Genomic DNA, 14,005 nt, shown 5'->3' with positions numbered 1-14,005 from the left:
GATATATCACATCTCCGTTCCAATAAGTCATCACATATCCCTCTAAAGATGCCAACTCTTCAAAGAAATTCTGACATAGACCTCTGTAAAAATTTCATCTGTGAAAATGATGGTATCTGTGTTATCCACATGGACAAAGCAGAATGCAGGTAAGAAGACAGCTCAGTATCTCTAGGCATATTTTGATCTAGATGGCTTCTTTGTGAGATGTCTTTAGTTGCAAAAAAAATAGGTTTAGAAGTTGATGAAAGCTATGTTTCTCGGCTTGTAGTCCTCACAATGTTGCTTAAAGAATATTCATGTAATCTTACAATCACAGACTTAGAAAGTTCCTGTGCAGTCATTGAGTCCAACCCTCTGGTTTAAAAGATGAGGAAACTAAAGAACAGAGAGATCTGACAAGTAGAAGAGCACCAAGGATCTGGCCTGACCCTAAATCCTTTGATTACAAATAGAGTTTTTTCATTGCTAGTGCCATTGCACTGTAATTTATTTTGTGTCCTCTAAGGGCTCAATGAAAATAATGTTATTGTTTATGAAATAATGAAAAGCATTCCCCTATTTTATTTATTTATTTATTTAAATCCTTACCTTCCATCTTAGAATCAATACCATGTATTGGTTCCAAGGCAGAAGAAGAGTAAGGGTTGGCAATAGGAGTTAAGTAACTTGCCAAGGGTCTAGGAGCAAGTCTAGCTATAAAGTGTCTGAGGCCAAATTTGAATTCAGGACTTCACATCCTGGCTCTCAGTTCACCGAACCACTTAACTACTCCTCCTCCCCATTCCACTGTTTTAATTTGAATAGGTCCTTAATTTTTGCTTTATGAAAATATTATTAAATTTCAACTAACTTTTAATCTATGCTTCCACAACCCTTTGTTAAATGTAATCTTTATTACATTGTGAATTGAAAAGGGTCCATTCAGTCTTTCTACCTGCTTTTATGCCCTAATACATGATCAATTTTTGTGAAGCTGAGAAAAATGTATACTCCTTTCTGTTGCTATTCTCTTTTCACCAGAGGTCTATCATCCTAACCTCGACTTGATACTGCATCTTCTTTCCATGTAGAATCCCAAGTGTCCAAATGATGATTAAGTTCTTAGAAGATATATGCCTCATTTTTGTTTAGAAAAATGTAAACATTTTAACCTTGTTGAGTCCCTTATATTTTCTCTTTCATCTTTTTTTACACTTCTATGGAGTCTTGTATTTGAAAGTTCTATTTTATTCAGCTCTGGTCTTTTCATCAGGAATGTTTGAAAGTCCTCTATTTCATTAAATTAAAATTTTTTCTCCTTGAAAGAGTATACTTGATTTTGCTGAGTAGGTTATTCTTGGTTGTAAAGCTCTTTTGTCTTCTGGAATATATTCTAAGCCCTTCATTCCTAAAATGTGGCAGCTGCTAAATCTAGTATAATCCTGACTGTGGCACATTGATGTTTGAATGGTTTTTTTTCTTGGCTGCTTTAAGTATTTTCTCTTTGACTTGAAATCTGTGGAATTTATTAAATGTATTATACGAATTCCACCTTCAAGGATCCTATGAAAGCCTTTGACTTATTGGGACTTAAGACTCACTCATGCACTATTAATTTGTAAAACAGAAGCAAAAAGTTAAAATGGTATATGGTATAGCACTTAATATCTGCATAGAAAATTGTTTTCTCTTTTAAACTCTTCACCAATACAATAAAGACATAACAATTCTCTTGATTTATCTGTCTGCTTCTGACATAAAACAATGTGGTTCCTTTGAAAACACATTGAACAACTCATGATTTCATTTCACACTGCTTCCTTGAAGGCGAAGGGTCACAACTGTACAACATGTATACATCTTGATGAGTACATGTGTTGGGAGTGCTTTGGATTTGTGATACAGTTAGCAATTCCATTCATATACTAATTTTACTTGAGATGTGGAGTATTTCTAGTTTCATCTGGAGAACAATTTCATGGTCCTATTGCTTCTATAAAAGGGCCCAGAGTATGAAAGCTTGGGTGCATGTACTAGGTTCAGATCCATTATTTACTTTCCCCATTACTGGATGCTGTGGCATCTTATACCGTACTGCATCTTTCCCAAAGTCAGGGGAAGGATGATATTTGGTTCTCTTTCCTCTGAAGACATATATTAGGCTTTAAATATCGTAATCAGAAATAACACAATTCGATATTTTCCACTTTGTAAATATCATTTTTCTACTTGTTTTTCCTTCTGTGGAATAGCTGATACCTCTATGAAAATGGTTAGATTAAATAGTAACAAAATAGCTTTTCAAGCTTATTTTGTGATAGTATTTCAGAATCCAATTTCTTATTCTTTAGGTGTCGGTCATTGAAAGACTTGTGGTACGTGGGAGAAAGATGTCAGATACAGATCTTAGCCTCGCTTCAAACTGTAATAGAGGCTTTATTCCTTGTAACTTCATTTGCTGCCACAGTTGTAGTGGCTCTTTTGTCTTTTTACTTTGGTAAGAAGAAATATAGGAGGAGGAAAAATTCCAGGACATCAAATATGACGTTAGAACATGTAAGTATGCAATAATGTAATACAATAACGTAACAGAGGAAAAATTTTCAAAGAATGCATTATAATGACAAAAATTGATACCAGAGAATAAATAATGAAATATGTGCCCTTTTTCTTGGCAGAGAGGTATGCAATTATGGGGCAGAAAGTGGCATGTGGTTATTATAATATTTGCTTTTCTTTATCTGGTTTTCTTTGTTATAAGAGGGTGTTGAGTTCCAAACTCACACACACACACACACACACACATACACACACACACTGATATAAAAATAACAGTTATTGGTTGAGCTTATTTTATTTTATTTTTACCTTCCATGTTAGAATCAATACAAAATATTGGTTCTAAGGCAGAAGAATGAGAAGGGCTAGGCAATTTGATCAAGTGACTTGCCCAGGGTCACATAGCTAGCAAGTATCTGAAGCCCAATTTGAAGTCAGGACCCCTGGCTCTTAATCGCCTGAACCTGAACTTATTTTTAAAAAGAAAGACAGAGGCTAAAAGTCTATCTACATCTAGTAGATAAGTACAGGGCTCTAAGGATTTCCTTCTGCCATCCTGGATTTATTTTTCTTCTAGATGTAAGAAGTATTGCCAAGTACTCTTATCATCCTCATTTTACAAAAGAAGAAACTGAGGCAAACAGAGGTTCAATGACTTATCCAGGATTTAATAAGGACGTATCCAGACATAACTAATAAGTGTCTGAATCTGGATTTGAACTCAGATCTTCTTGACTCCATACCCAGTGCTCTATCTTCTGCATCACTGAGCTTTCTCTTAAGGCCCTAAGACATGTTCATATTAACTAACTAGTGTCAAAGATAGGATTTAAACCAGATGTTCCTGACTTCATGCCTAGAACTCTTGATATTATTAAAAATGTTTACAATGTACAGTTCTTAGTTGTCAGCCCATATAGGTTATATAATGTTTTATAAAAAGGAAACTATTTGGTTTTGGAAAGTTCTTTTAAAAAAATTTAAATTTAAATATGGATAAATCTGATGTCCTAGGAGTTCAGACCCAATAAAGCCACAGTAGAAGGAGGCAGGTCATTTCCATTACTCTTTCTGCTGTTCTCCTTCCTGCTTCTCATTCAGTTTATGGAAGGGATAGACGATGTCAGGTCAGTAGAGAGCATGGTCTTTTTTTTTTCACTGTGTTTTCCCTGATTTCCTGCCTACTGACTCATACTTTTTCTAAGAATGGGTTAAGAGTTGATGCTGATTAAGTGTTGAGAGGTGGCGGGTCCTGGGGAAATACTTGCATGCGAGAACCTGGATCTATTAACTTCCTGTAGCTGATTCTTATAACCTGTGGGACGTTGGGGATTTGCTTGATCTTCTTGAGCCTATTGGCTCATCTCTAAAATGGGGGAATGGGCCTGGATGGCTTTGGAGGTGCCTTCCAACTTTAGATAGCTGAGCCTACTTTTACAGGCTTTTCTCGCTGGCCTAATCCAGGTAGGAGTAGGCTTGGGAATTTGTCCCACTAGAGGGGATTCCTAAATGCTTCCTTCAGGGTTAGTAATAAGATGTAAGGGTTAAACAGATATGTTCATGACTGAACTCATGATTCACAAATTCACAAATTTCCAGCAACTTAGATTCTCATCATTGGGATAATCCTTGATGCCTCACTTGCTCTTTTCCTATCCTCAGTTGTACAAATATTCTGTTTTTCCCTCCACCACATTACTCTACATTTTTCTCTCATATTCAATCCTTTACTTACACTTAGCACGTGAGTTTACACTAAATGGGGAATTCTGTTAAGCAGATGGATTTAAAGAATGTATTTTATTATTAATTATACACACAAACACACACATATGTCTATAAATGCCCACACAGTGAGGTGGTGCAGTGGATAGAGTCAGGCCTTGAGTAAGAAAGACTTAAGTTCAAATTTGATCTCAGACATTTATTAGCTGTGTGAATCTGGGCAAGTCATTTAACTCTGTTTGCTTCAGTTTCCTTATCAATAAAAATGAGTTGGAAAAGGAAATGACAAATCAGTGCAATATACTTGCCTAGAAAACCCCAATGGGCTCACAAAGATTTGGACATGACTGAAATGACTCAACAACAATATACATGTATGCGTGTGGGAATATTCTTCATTAGAAGGTAAGGTCTATGAGGACAGAAACTGTTTTTAAAAATTTGTATCCCCAGTTTCCAGAGCAATGACTTAAGCATAGAAGGCATTTAAGACATGGAGTAAATTCTTAAGTGATTAAATGATTTGGTGGGGGAGAGAGACAGACAGAGACAGAGACAGACAGAGAGATAGAGAGACAGATATAGAGACACAGAAGCAGAGACAGAGAGAGAGAGGTAATATCTATTGGTGTCAGGAAAGAACTCCTGTAGAAAGTAGCCCGTGGGTTGTGCTTTATACTAAATGGGGGATTCTATTAGGCAGATGGATTTAAAGAATGTATTTTATTATAATTATACAAATGAGGACTGAAGAAATACCCAAAGGAAAGAATGGTAGACAGAATCCTAGCCTTAAACCTCACAGAATGCTCACACATTGGTTAGAAGGAAGTTGAGTTATATTTATTCAGCAGACTCCATTTTATAATTGGTTAACCTGAAATTAGGGCACAAAGATATTTTTTGAGCAAGGCATAGCAACCAACTCAGTCAATAGCTTTATCATTTTAGATATAAAATATACCTGAAAGCTTCACAGTTTACAATTGTTTTATGGAGGTTGAATCTGAAGTTGAGAGATTTCACATCGACTGACACTAGTTACAATTGTTAAATATCCTGAGACTTCTTCCAGCAGCTAAGATTGCCAGGTAGGTAAGTTGGGTTGCATGGAATCAAGGTCAAAACTGAGGAATGGAATTAAAGAAGAAAGTGATGTAACCAGGATCAATAAAGTTATGCAAATGGGACAAGCCAAGACGTTTCCAATTAAAAGTGAAAAATATTGTCTAAGACATGGGAAGACCCTAGTCTAGGCAATAAAAACAGGTCATCATCATCATCATCATCATCATCATCATCATCATCATGATAAAACATATAAATTGAACTCATTATTCTCCCCCCTCCTCTTGCAAACCTCTTGTTTTCCTAATTTCCACATTTCTGTTGAGAGTACCATCATTCTCCAGTTCACCCAGGAACACTGTCACAGTTTTGGAGTCGTCCTCAACTTCTCGCTCTCTCCCCATATCCTTTCAACTTTCAAGTGCTGTTATAATTTTATATTTGTAAAATTTCTTTTATATGTCCCTACTCTTCTCTAACACTGCCACCCCCTGAACAAGACCTCACCACCCCACACCTAGACTATTTTTTTGGTTGGTCTTCCTTACACCCTCCACACTCTATCCAGCTATCAAATTGATCTTCTTAAAGGATAGATCTGATCATATCTTTCCATTACTCATTCAATAAATTTCACTGACTCTCTATAAGCTCTAGGATCAAAGATAAAATCCTTTAGCCTTGAAAACTCTTCATAACTGGACTCCTTCTAATGTTTCCAACCTTATTATACTTCATATCCCTCCCAGTACTGTGCAATCCAGTGACTGGCCTTTTTGCTGTTCCTCATGAAAGATACTCATTTTTTCTCCCAACTCTGTAAATTTTCATTGGCTGACCCTCATGCCTGAAACTCTCCCTCCTCATCTCAGTCCTTGGCTTCCTTGGATTCTTTCAAATGCCAACTACAGTAGAGTTTGAAGTAACAAGGTTACTTCAACAAAAAGTCTTTTCAAAAATGCCCTTTAATGCTATTACCTTCCCTCAGGGACTACTATCAGTTTATCTTGCATTTTTATTATTTGTATGCATGTTATTTCTCCTAATCTGTGAGATCTTTGAGAGCAGGTTTGTTTTTTGTGCTTTTTTTTTTTTAATGTGCTGAAGCACAATCCCTGGCACATAGTAGGCAGGTGCTTAAGAAGTGTTTGTGAGCTTTGGAAAATGTATGTTGAAAATTGTTATTATTACATATAGCTGGTAAAATAAAATATTAAAAAGGAATGTTTAGTGACTTGACTTGATATAGTTCTTTAAGTTAAGCCAAGTACTTAACACATACCATCTCATTTTGTTTTTCACAATAATCTTTTCAGGAAGGTGCTGTTTTACAGATGAGATAAAGAAAAAGGGAGAAAGAGAAAATGATTTTTTTAAAAAAAGAGGAGTGAGAATAACACTTCACATTTAGGTAGTGCTTTACGGTTTACAAGGATATTTTCTCATAACCTTGGAAGGAAGGTAATGCAACTACTGATATCCTCTGAGGAAACTGAGTCTAGAAAGAAAGAAATGTGTTAATGAGGGAGATTCTGGGGGATATTTAAGGGGAGGATGGTAAGCCAAGATCCAGGTCCTTCTGGTCAAATGCTGGATATCTATTCTTGCCTTAATTAAATACTTTCCTACAAATGAGAGACCATCTTAAATTTTACCCAGTGTATAAACTTCATAGCCATCTCACTGTTGAAAGGGGCATGAAGAGTGGCACAGGGAGAGATAATTAGGTCAGACTTTCAAGGGATTTGCCAAAAGATTTCCCAGCAGGACAGAGCAATCATTTCGGTAATCCCTTCTGCTTCAAATTTTGCTGGAGTTCTTTATATTTGACTCTTTTTTGCCCCTTTCACATCATGCTTGTTTCTAACATGTTATATTAGACTGTAAGTCCTTTGAGAGTAGAGGTAGGGTGATTTTTTTTTCTTTGTACCCTCAATGCCTAATATAAAGCCTTGCTCAAAAGCTTTAACAAATGTTTCTTGAATTCAGTCAGTTGAATTTGGTGAATCTCAAGGCAGTGGGTATGGATGGATGCCATGATGGAATGAATGATTCCAGAAAGCCATTCATGGGAAGTTCCTTTAACAATTAGACCATTTCATTGGTATTCATTCAGATAACAAGCTTTTACATTTATGGATTGTGTCATGAATTGTTTCTCTCCTCTTAGCAGAATACACCTTCCTGAAACCAATTTTAAAGCTATTAAACAAATGACAACAATGACAATAGAAAAAATTGGAAAGCATCTTGCCTCCTAATCATGGATTCACCCAGAAACAAATCCCAGCTGTCGGAAATAATAGTTCTTCATAACCTATATACACTTTGTTCTGCTGAAATTATACTTTCTTCGAATAATTGGAAATACTGTCAATGAATCTTTTAAAAAAGTTATTAAATTTCAGTGTCATTTCAGCTGTACTCATGTATTTGGAAAGAGGTAGCTCAGGCTGTTCATGAGGAAATCCCTACCCACCACAGGGCAACTCTTCAGAAGTTTCAAATCAAGTTGTCACAAAAGCCACTGTGTCCTTTGGATTCACCTCCTATGCCAGAGAGATAGGGAATGGGATAAGGATGTGGGATTGGGCAGAACCATGAGAGAAATGAACGCTGGATTTGGTGAAAAAGGAACTGGGTTTGACATCTGTTCACTACTATTTTTTTTTTTATCTATACCTTGGGCAAGTGCGCAAGGGGGCCTGGATTTCTTAAACTACAGAATGAGAGTATCGTGTGCTCTCCCACTTTATATTCATACAGTTAATACCTCTGCTTGAATCCACCTCTGTAAAACTTCTTTTGTCCTTTGGCTCCTCTCTAATCCCATTGCCTCTACTTGACCAATACATCTTCAGAACCATGTGATTGGACTACTGCAATAAATCCCTTCCAAGTCCCCTTCCTCCAATTCATCCTTCACAACCACTTCAAATAGATTTTTCTTATATACCAATATGGTATGTAACTTCTGAAAATCTTTCTCTCTTGAATACAGCTTACACTGCTCTGCTTGTTATTCAAGTCCCTCCACAACCTAGCACTGCCCTGCCATAGCTCCCGAGGCTCATTTAATATTTGTCATCTTTAAGCATTTATGATCCAGCCAAACCAGTCATGTCTTCCCCTCTCTAAGTATGCCCTCTACTCCCATGCCTCCAGGGCTTTGCTCAAGCTAGTTCCTACTCCTCAAATGCAATCTATCCCCCATTTTTACCTATTGAATGCCACCCATCCCGTGGAGCAGCAGTGTGAAACTCAAAGAGAAATGGAAGGCCACTAAATCTATCATAAGAATCCCTGTGGGCCACATGTTGACTTAGAGAACCCCATATCGACATTATTGGTTTTGTTGTATATATTTTGTTAAATAGATCTGAATTGAACTCTAACCTAGTTCAGGCTACACCTGGGAGTTCTGGGGGTCAGGTCTTATGACACTTATGCTTTAAATCAACCTCCCTCACCACGTCCATTGGTGACCTTGCCTCTCATACTTCATAAAGCCCTTTATTTGCACAGTACTCCAATGCAATGATAATGTACTTGTTGATTTTATAGTCTCTGTTCTATTTCTTCACTAGATTGTGAGCTTTTTGTGTGAGATACTATAACTTGTCTAAATTTGGTATCAGCCCAACTCAATTCTTTGTACTAATTAAAGAGAAAATAAATGTTTGTTGATGTCTTTGTGGTCTAAAGTATGTTTCAGAAATGGAATAATTTGAATGTAGGGAGGAATGCAGCCAAGAGATAGAAGGTCTAACTTTCTGCTTTCAGGTTTGATGCCTTCAGAGATACTACAGCCAGGATAAACTGTTCCCAGGCAGCAGAGTAGACCACGCAAGAAGGAGAGTAGCTGGATTTCTCACTTAGGGCCAGAAGATGCTGGGGCCTAAGGAGTAAGGGAAGGGGAGCAGAAAGCAAATGGATAATACTCTAGGCACAGGTCTGACCATTTCACTCTCTTATGCAAACTCCATCAATATCTCCTCACTACCTCTGGAAAAGATAATAATAGTGGACATGAATCCTAGCTGTGTGCTGGATGGAAACAAAATGGCTATCGTGAAGGGAATTGGGTATGTCTATGTTAAGTTGTAAGCCTTATGACACCCAGGAGAGGTTGAACTCCTTTGCAGGATCACAAGCTGTAATAAAGACAGATACCCCCCCTAGTGAAAGGAGTGAGCTATTATTTAGCTAATAACGCTATTGGTATCATCTATCCAAGAAAATAATTGGTTCATCACTGATTCAATCAATATGCGTTTCCCAGGGTGCCAATGAGCTTAGAATTATGAATTTTGGGAATGGATTGTCTAGAGGAGAAATTCTCATTTATGCCCCCCACTCAGAGTGTGGGAAAACTACTCTTCCTAATGATCTTCCTCATTATTTCTGGCCACTATATCCCCAATTAATAAACTCTTGTCATTCACTATTATATCCAGGATATTTTTTTACATTCATTTAACATTTTTTTAGTTCCAAATTCTATGTCTTGGATTAAAAGGAGTTTGGGGGAAGGGTGGAATTCCCAAGGAATATAAAGAAAGAAAAAAAGAGAGGTGACAATAGCACCTTGGCAGCAACACAACCAGCACAGGTAGAGTCTTACTTCTATTTTTCCCTTAAAATCAAGAGAGATGACTTTAATCTAAATAGATAAGCTGGAAGATACCTGTGATTGGACAGCTATGGTCAGGCCAAATGTATTGCTGGCAGTAATAGTTTCTGGGATGCACTAAGTAAAATCACTTTGGAAGTTGAAGCCAAGATGGCAGAGTGGTTAGAAGCAGTATGGTGGGCTCCCCTTCACAAACTCATTCAAACAGATCTAGGAAATGCACTGGACAGCATTCTTATGGGGAAATCCAGAAAGCCACAATGAGTCATTTGTCCAGGCAAGCTCACTACAGGGAGACAGATAGGGAGGCATTTGACAATGGGACTGGGTTCACCAGCAGTACATTATATGAAGGATTTTCTAGCACTCAAGTAGAGGCTACGCTCCAATGCAATGGGATCATACCAGGCCAAATCAGGACTCCAGCAAAACTATACTGGGGCACCATGGGGTGAAAAATGCCAACTAGAAGCTCTGACACTCACTACCTAGTCTGAGTCACAGATCTGGGACCAACAGAGGAGTCAGTGAGGAATCCTGATTGGGAGGCCTTGGGCAGTTTATCAAGAAAAGAGAAAATTCAGAAGGCTGAACTTAATAGTGTGTTTCAAGCTCCAAGCTCAAAGCAGAATCTTACCTTTAACACCTAGCTCAGCCTGAAGAGGAATTACTAAGGCAAGAATACAAGATTAAGGAAAACCTCTAATTCTACCACTTTGAACCAAAAGAGCTTTCCAGTTAAATGATAGGGTCAGAGTCTAGCAGTCTACTTATGTATAGACCCAAACCGAAGTCAGGATCTTTCAGAGCTCATAACAGGTAGGCAAACAACTAGATTGTTCCCTGTATCAAACCACTTCGGAGTACTGAAAGCTTCCAGGTCCCTAGCCTGTCTTTGAGATACTGAAATTACGTAATACACAATATTTGGGGTATCCAAGAAAGCAGCAACAGGACCAGCTCAGACCTTCTCTGCTGAACTGTGTCAAAGCCTAACCCCAATATGAAATATAAAGCCTGGAAGAATGGGCAAACGAATAAACAAAAACCAGAAATAAACTATTATGTTGACTGAAGTTCCGAGACACCAATATTGAAGAGGGTTCTAACATATCTACATTCAGGAACAGAGAGTTTAAAATATGATGTTCCAGAAGGCAATGGATATAGGTACAAACCAACTATGTACCAGTCACTGATATAGACTGATGGTATAAAGACAAAAATAAATAGTCCCTAATCTCAAGGAGTTTATATTCTATGAAATAATACAATGACCAAGCTCATCAGATGACACAGATTTTTTCTTTCTCATTTGAGGTATACTTAAATTTTAGTCTTTTATTTTCATTGGACTTTGTGTCAAGCACCTGATTCCAATGAGTGATAAATTCCTTACCATTATAGTTCAGAACCCATTATCTCCATGCCTTCTACCTGACAGTTTCCTATCAATGCACTCTGATGGGTTATGGCAGGGAGCAAGTAAAGAAGTTGCTATTGGCAGAAACGGAGGGAGAAGAAGAAAGGGACAGATCACCTCTACTTCCCTGAAACTATGCCCAAGATCAGACTGTTTCTCCTTTGCCACTTTTCCGCACACTCTCATCCCTAATTTAATTGAATTATGTAACGTATCTATTGCCAAAAGATAAGAAACCTAACCTGCACCTACTAAATATATGCTAATTACAAGTTCATTCACTTTAAACATATTTGCCTAACTAGAAACATCTACAAATACAAAAAATAAACTGCTTGAAGAATTTTTTTAAAAGTGTTAAAATGTCCTAATGGTATAAAGACCAACTCATTATCAATTTAGATTTTATGGAATAAATCATTCCAAAGTGATATATAATACATTCTTTTTTTGATTTTATCAAAACCTTTGACTCAGTTGTGTACTCATGACTTAGTCATGCATTATGAATATGTATAATAGACCCTAGGAGTGAGAATAGTATAGCATATGAAGCCTATGTTGAAAATTGGTTACTATTTAAAACATGTCCCCCATGAAGTATCAAAAGCATTGATGTAAAACATTTTCAGGGAGAATGTTTGAGCCTATCTTAACTGTATTATCATTCCTCCTGAATAGAACTGAGTATGGCTTTCAAATCAAAGGAGTCATACATACTAAAATATTACTAAAGACATATGACTAGATACACATACACAATGTACATATCTCTATATCTATAAGACATAAAACAAAGAGGTTCCACTAAAAACATATTAAACAGTTTATTCATCTAATGGAAACTTTTGCCAGTGATATATATATTTTTAATTTTTCTCCAGATTATATATGTATAACATTTTCATTTAAAATTATAATTATAAAATTGTTTTCTGACATTTTGTAATCCATGTTCTCTCCTTCCCTCCTATCCTTTCATCCGCCCCAAGAAGGCACATAATATGATATAGGTTGTACATGTGTTATACAATACATGTTTCCTTGTTTGTCATATTGTTAAAGAAGAAGCATATCACTTACACTAGAGAAAAATCATGGTGGAAATAAAGTGAAGAATGGTAGGCTTTTCATCAAAGATGTTAAAATCTTATTTGGGTCAATAAATATAACAATTTGTTAGCTAAGCAAAAACAGACATGGTTTTGCGCTTTAATATAGAGATTAAATTGAATCAAAGGATGAAGACAATACTTGTACACATTTTAATCTTCTTAATCTTAACAAAGCAATTTAGATTAGCATAAAGACTATGTGTTTGTTAAGGAACTTACTGGTGTCCTAAAGCCAAAGGGAAATGGGAAGAATATGTTCAGAGGACTTACACCTTACCAGTTTTTACATATGTTTTTGTAATCCACTTTTTAAAATGGAAAATGAGAAACAGTGTGACCTTTTGATTAAAGATCTTTCCTTGAAGGCAGGAAGACTTGTTTTCAAGTCCTCTCTCTGACATATGGGGGTTATATGACCTTTGGCAAGTCACTTAACCAATCATTGCACTAGATCAGTGATTCCCAAAGTGGGCGCCACAGCCCCCTGGTGGGTGCTACAGTGTTCCAGGGAGGTGGTGATGGCCACAGCTGCATTTGGGGGTGGTGAATACCTGTAAAGGGGCGGTGATAGTATGTGACAGGGGGCGCTAAGTAACATTTTTTCTGGAAAAGGGGCGGTAGGCTAAAAAAGTTTGGGAACCACTGCGCTAGATTCTAGACAATTCTATATGGCTTTAAGTTCTAGAGCAGATGCTGGCATCCATCAATAGAGAGCTTTTTCATCTGAGTGAACTTCAATATTAAAATAAAGGTCATGTTACTATACGGTTGGCTATAGAAAGAAGTATACTTCATTATCAAAAAGGAAGGTTGAGGGATGTTCTCACAGCATAGGATCAAGAAATCAATCAACAAACATTTTTGAAGCACACACTATGTACTAGGTACTGTGCTAGTTATATAAATTCAAAGAATAAAATATCCTATTATCAGTGAGCTTATATTCTAGCAAAATAGATGACAATTATGTGCAAAAATACACACAGTGATCAACAACTTTAGCAAAGTTGCAGGATACAAAATAAATGCACATAAATTATCAGCATTTCTATACATTTCCAACACACTAGAGCAGCAAGAAGTAGAAAGAGAAACACCATTTAAAATCACCCTAGACAATATAAAATACTTAGGAATCTATCTACCAAAACAAACACAGCAATTATATGAAAGCAACTACAAAACACTTTCCAAACAAATAAAACCGGAATTAAACAATTGGAAAGCCATTGATTGCTCGTGGGTAGAACGAGCTAACATAATAAAAATGACAATTCTACCCAAATTAATTTACCTATTTAGTCCCATACCTATCAAGCTACCAAAAAACTTCTTTACTGAATTAGAAAAAAACTCTAACAAATTTCACTTGGAATAACAAAAGATCAAGAATATCAAGGGAAATAATGAAAAAAAATGTGAAGGAAGGGGGCCTAGCAGTACCAGATATTAAACTATACTATAAAGCAGCAGTCATCAAAACAATATGGTACTGGCTAA

The 14,005-nt window shown here is 36.7% G+C and overlaps 1 protein-coding gene across 1 annotated transcript in view; it reads left to right on the top strand.

Moving 5' to 3' along the window:
* Positions 1-2,553, top strand: part of LOC123253669 (meprin A subunit beta-like) — a 51,119-nt gene extending 48,566 nt beyond the window's left edge. Inside the window, exons 7-8 of the mRNA XM_044682827.1 lie at positions 2-149; positions 2,334-2,553. Of these exons, the coding sequence (XP_044538762.1) occupies positions 2-149; positions 2,334-2,553 (368 nt within the window). The remainder of the gene's footprint in view (position 1; positions 150-2,333) is intronic.
* Positions 2,554-14,005: the final 11,452 nt, after the last annotated feature.

Source organism: Gracilinanus agilis, chromosome 1 (genome assembly GCF_016433145.1).
Source record: "Gracilinanus agilis isolate LMUSP501 chromosome 1, AgileGrace, whole genome shotgun sequence".
Classification (NCBI taxonomy): Eukaryota; Metazoa; Chordata; class Mammalia; order Didelphimorphia; family Didelphidae; genus Gracilinanus; species Gracilinanus agilis.
Note: the sequence above shows the minus strand (reverse complement) of the source record. Positions and strands in the feature narration are given on the sequence as shown.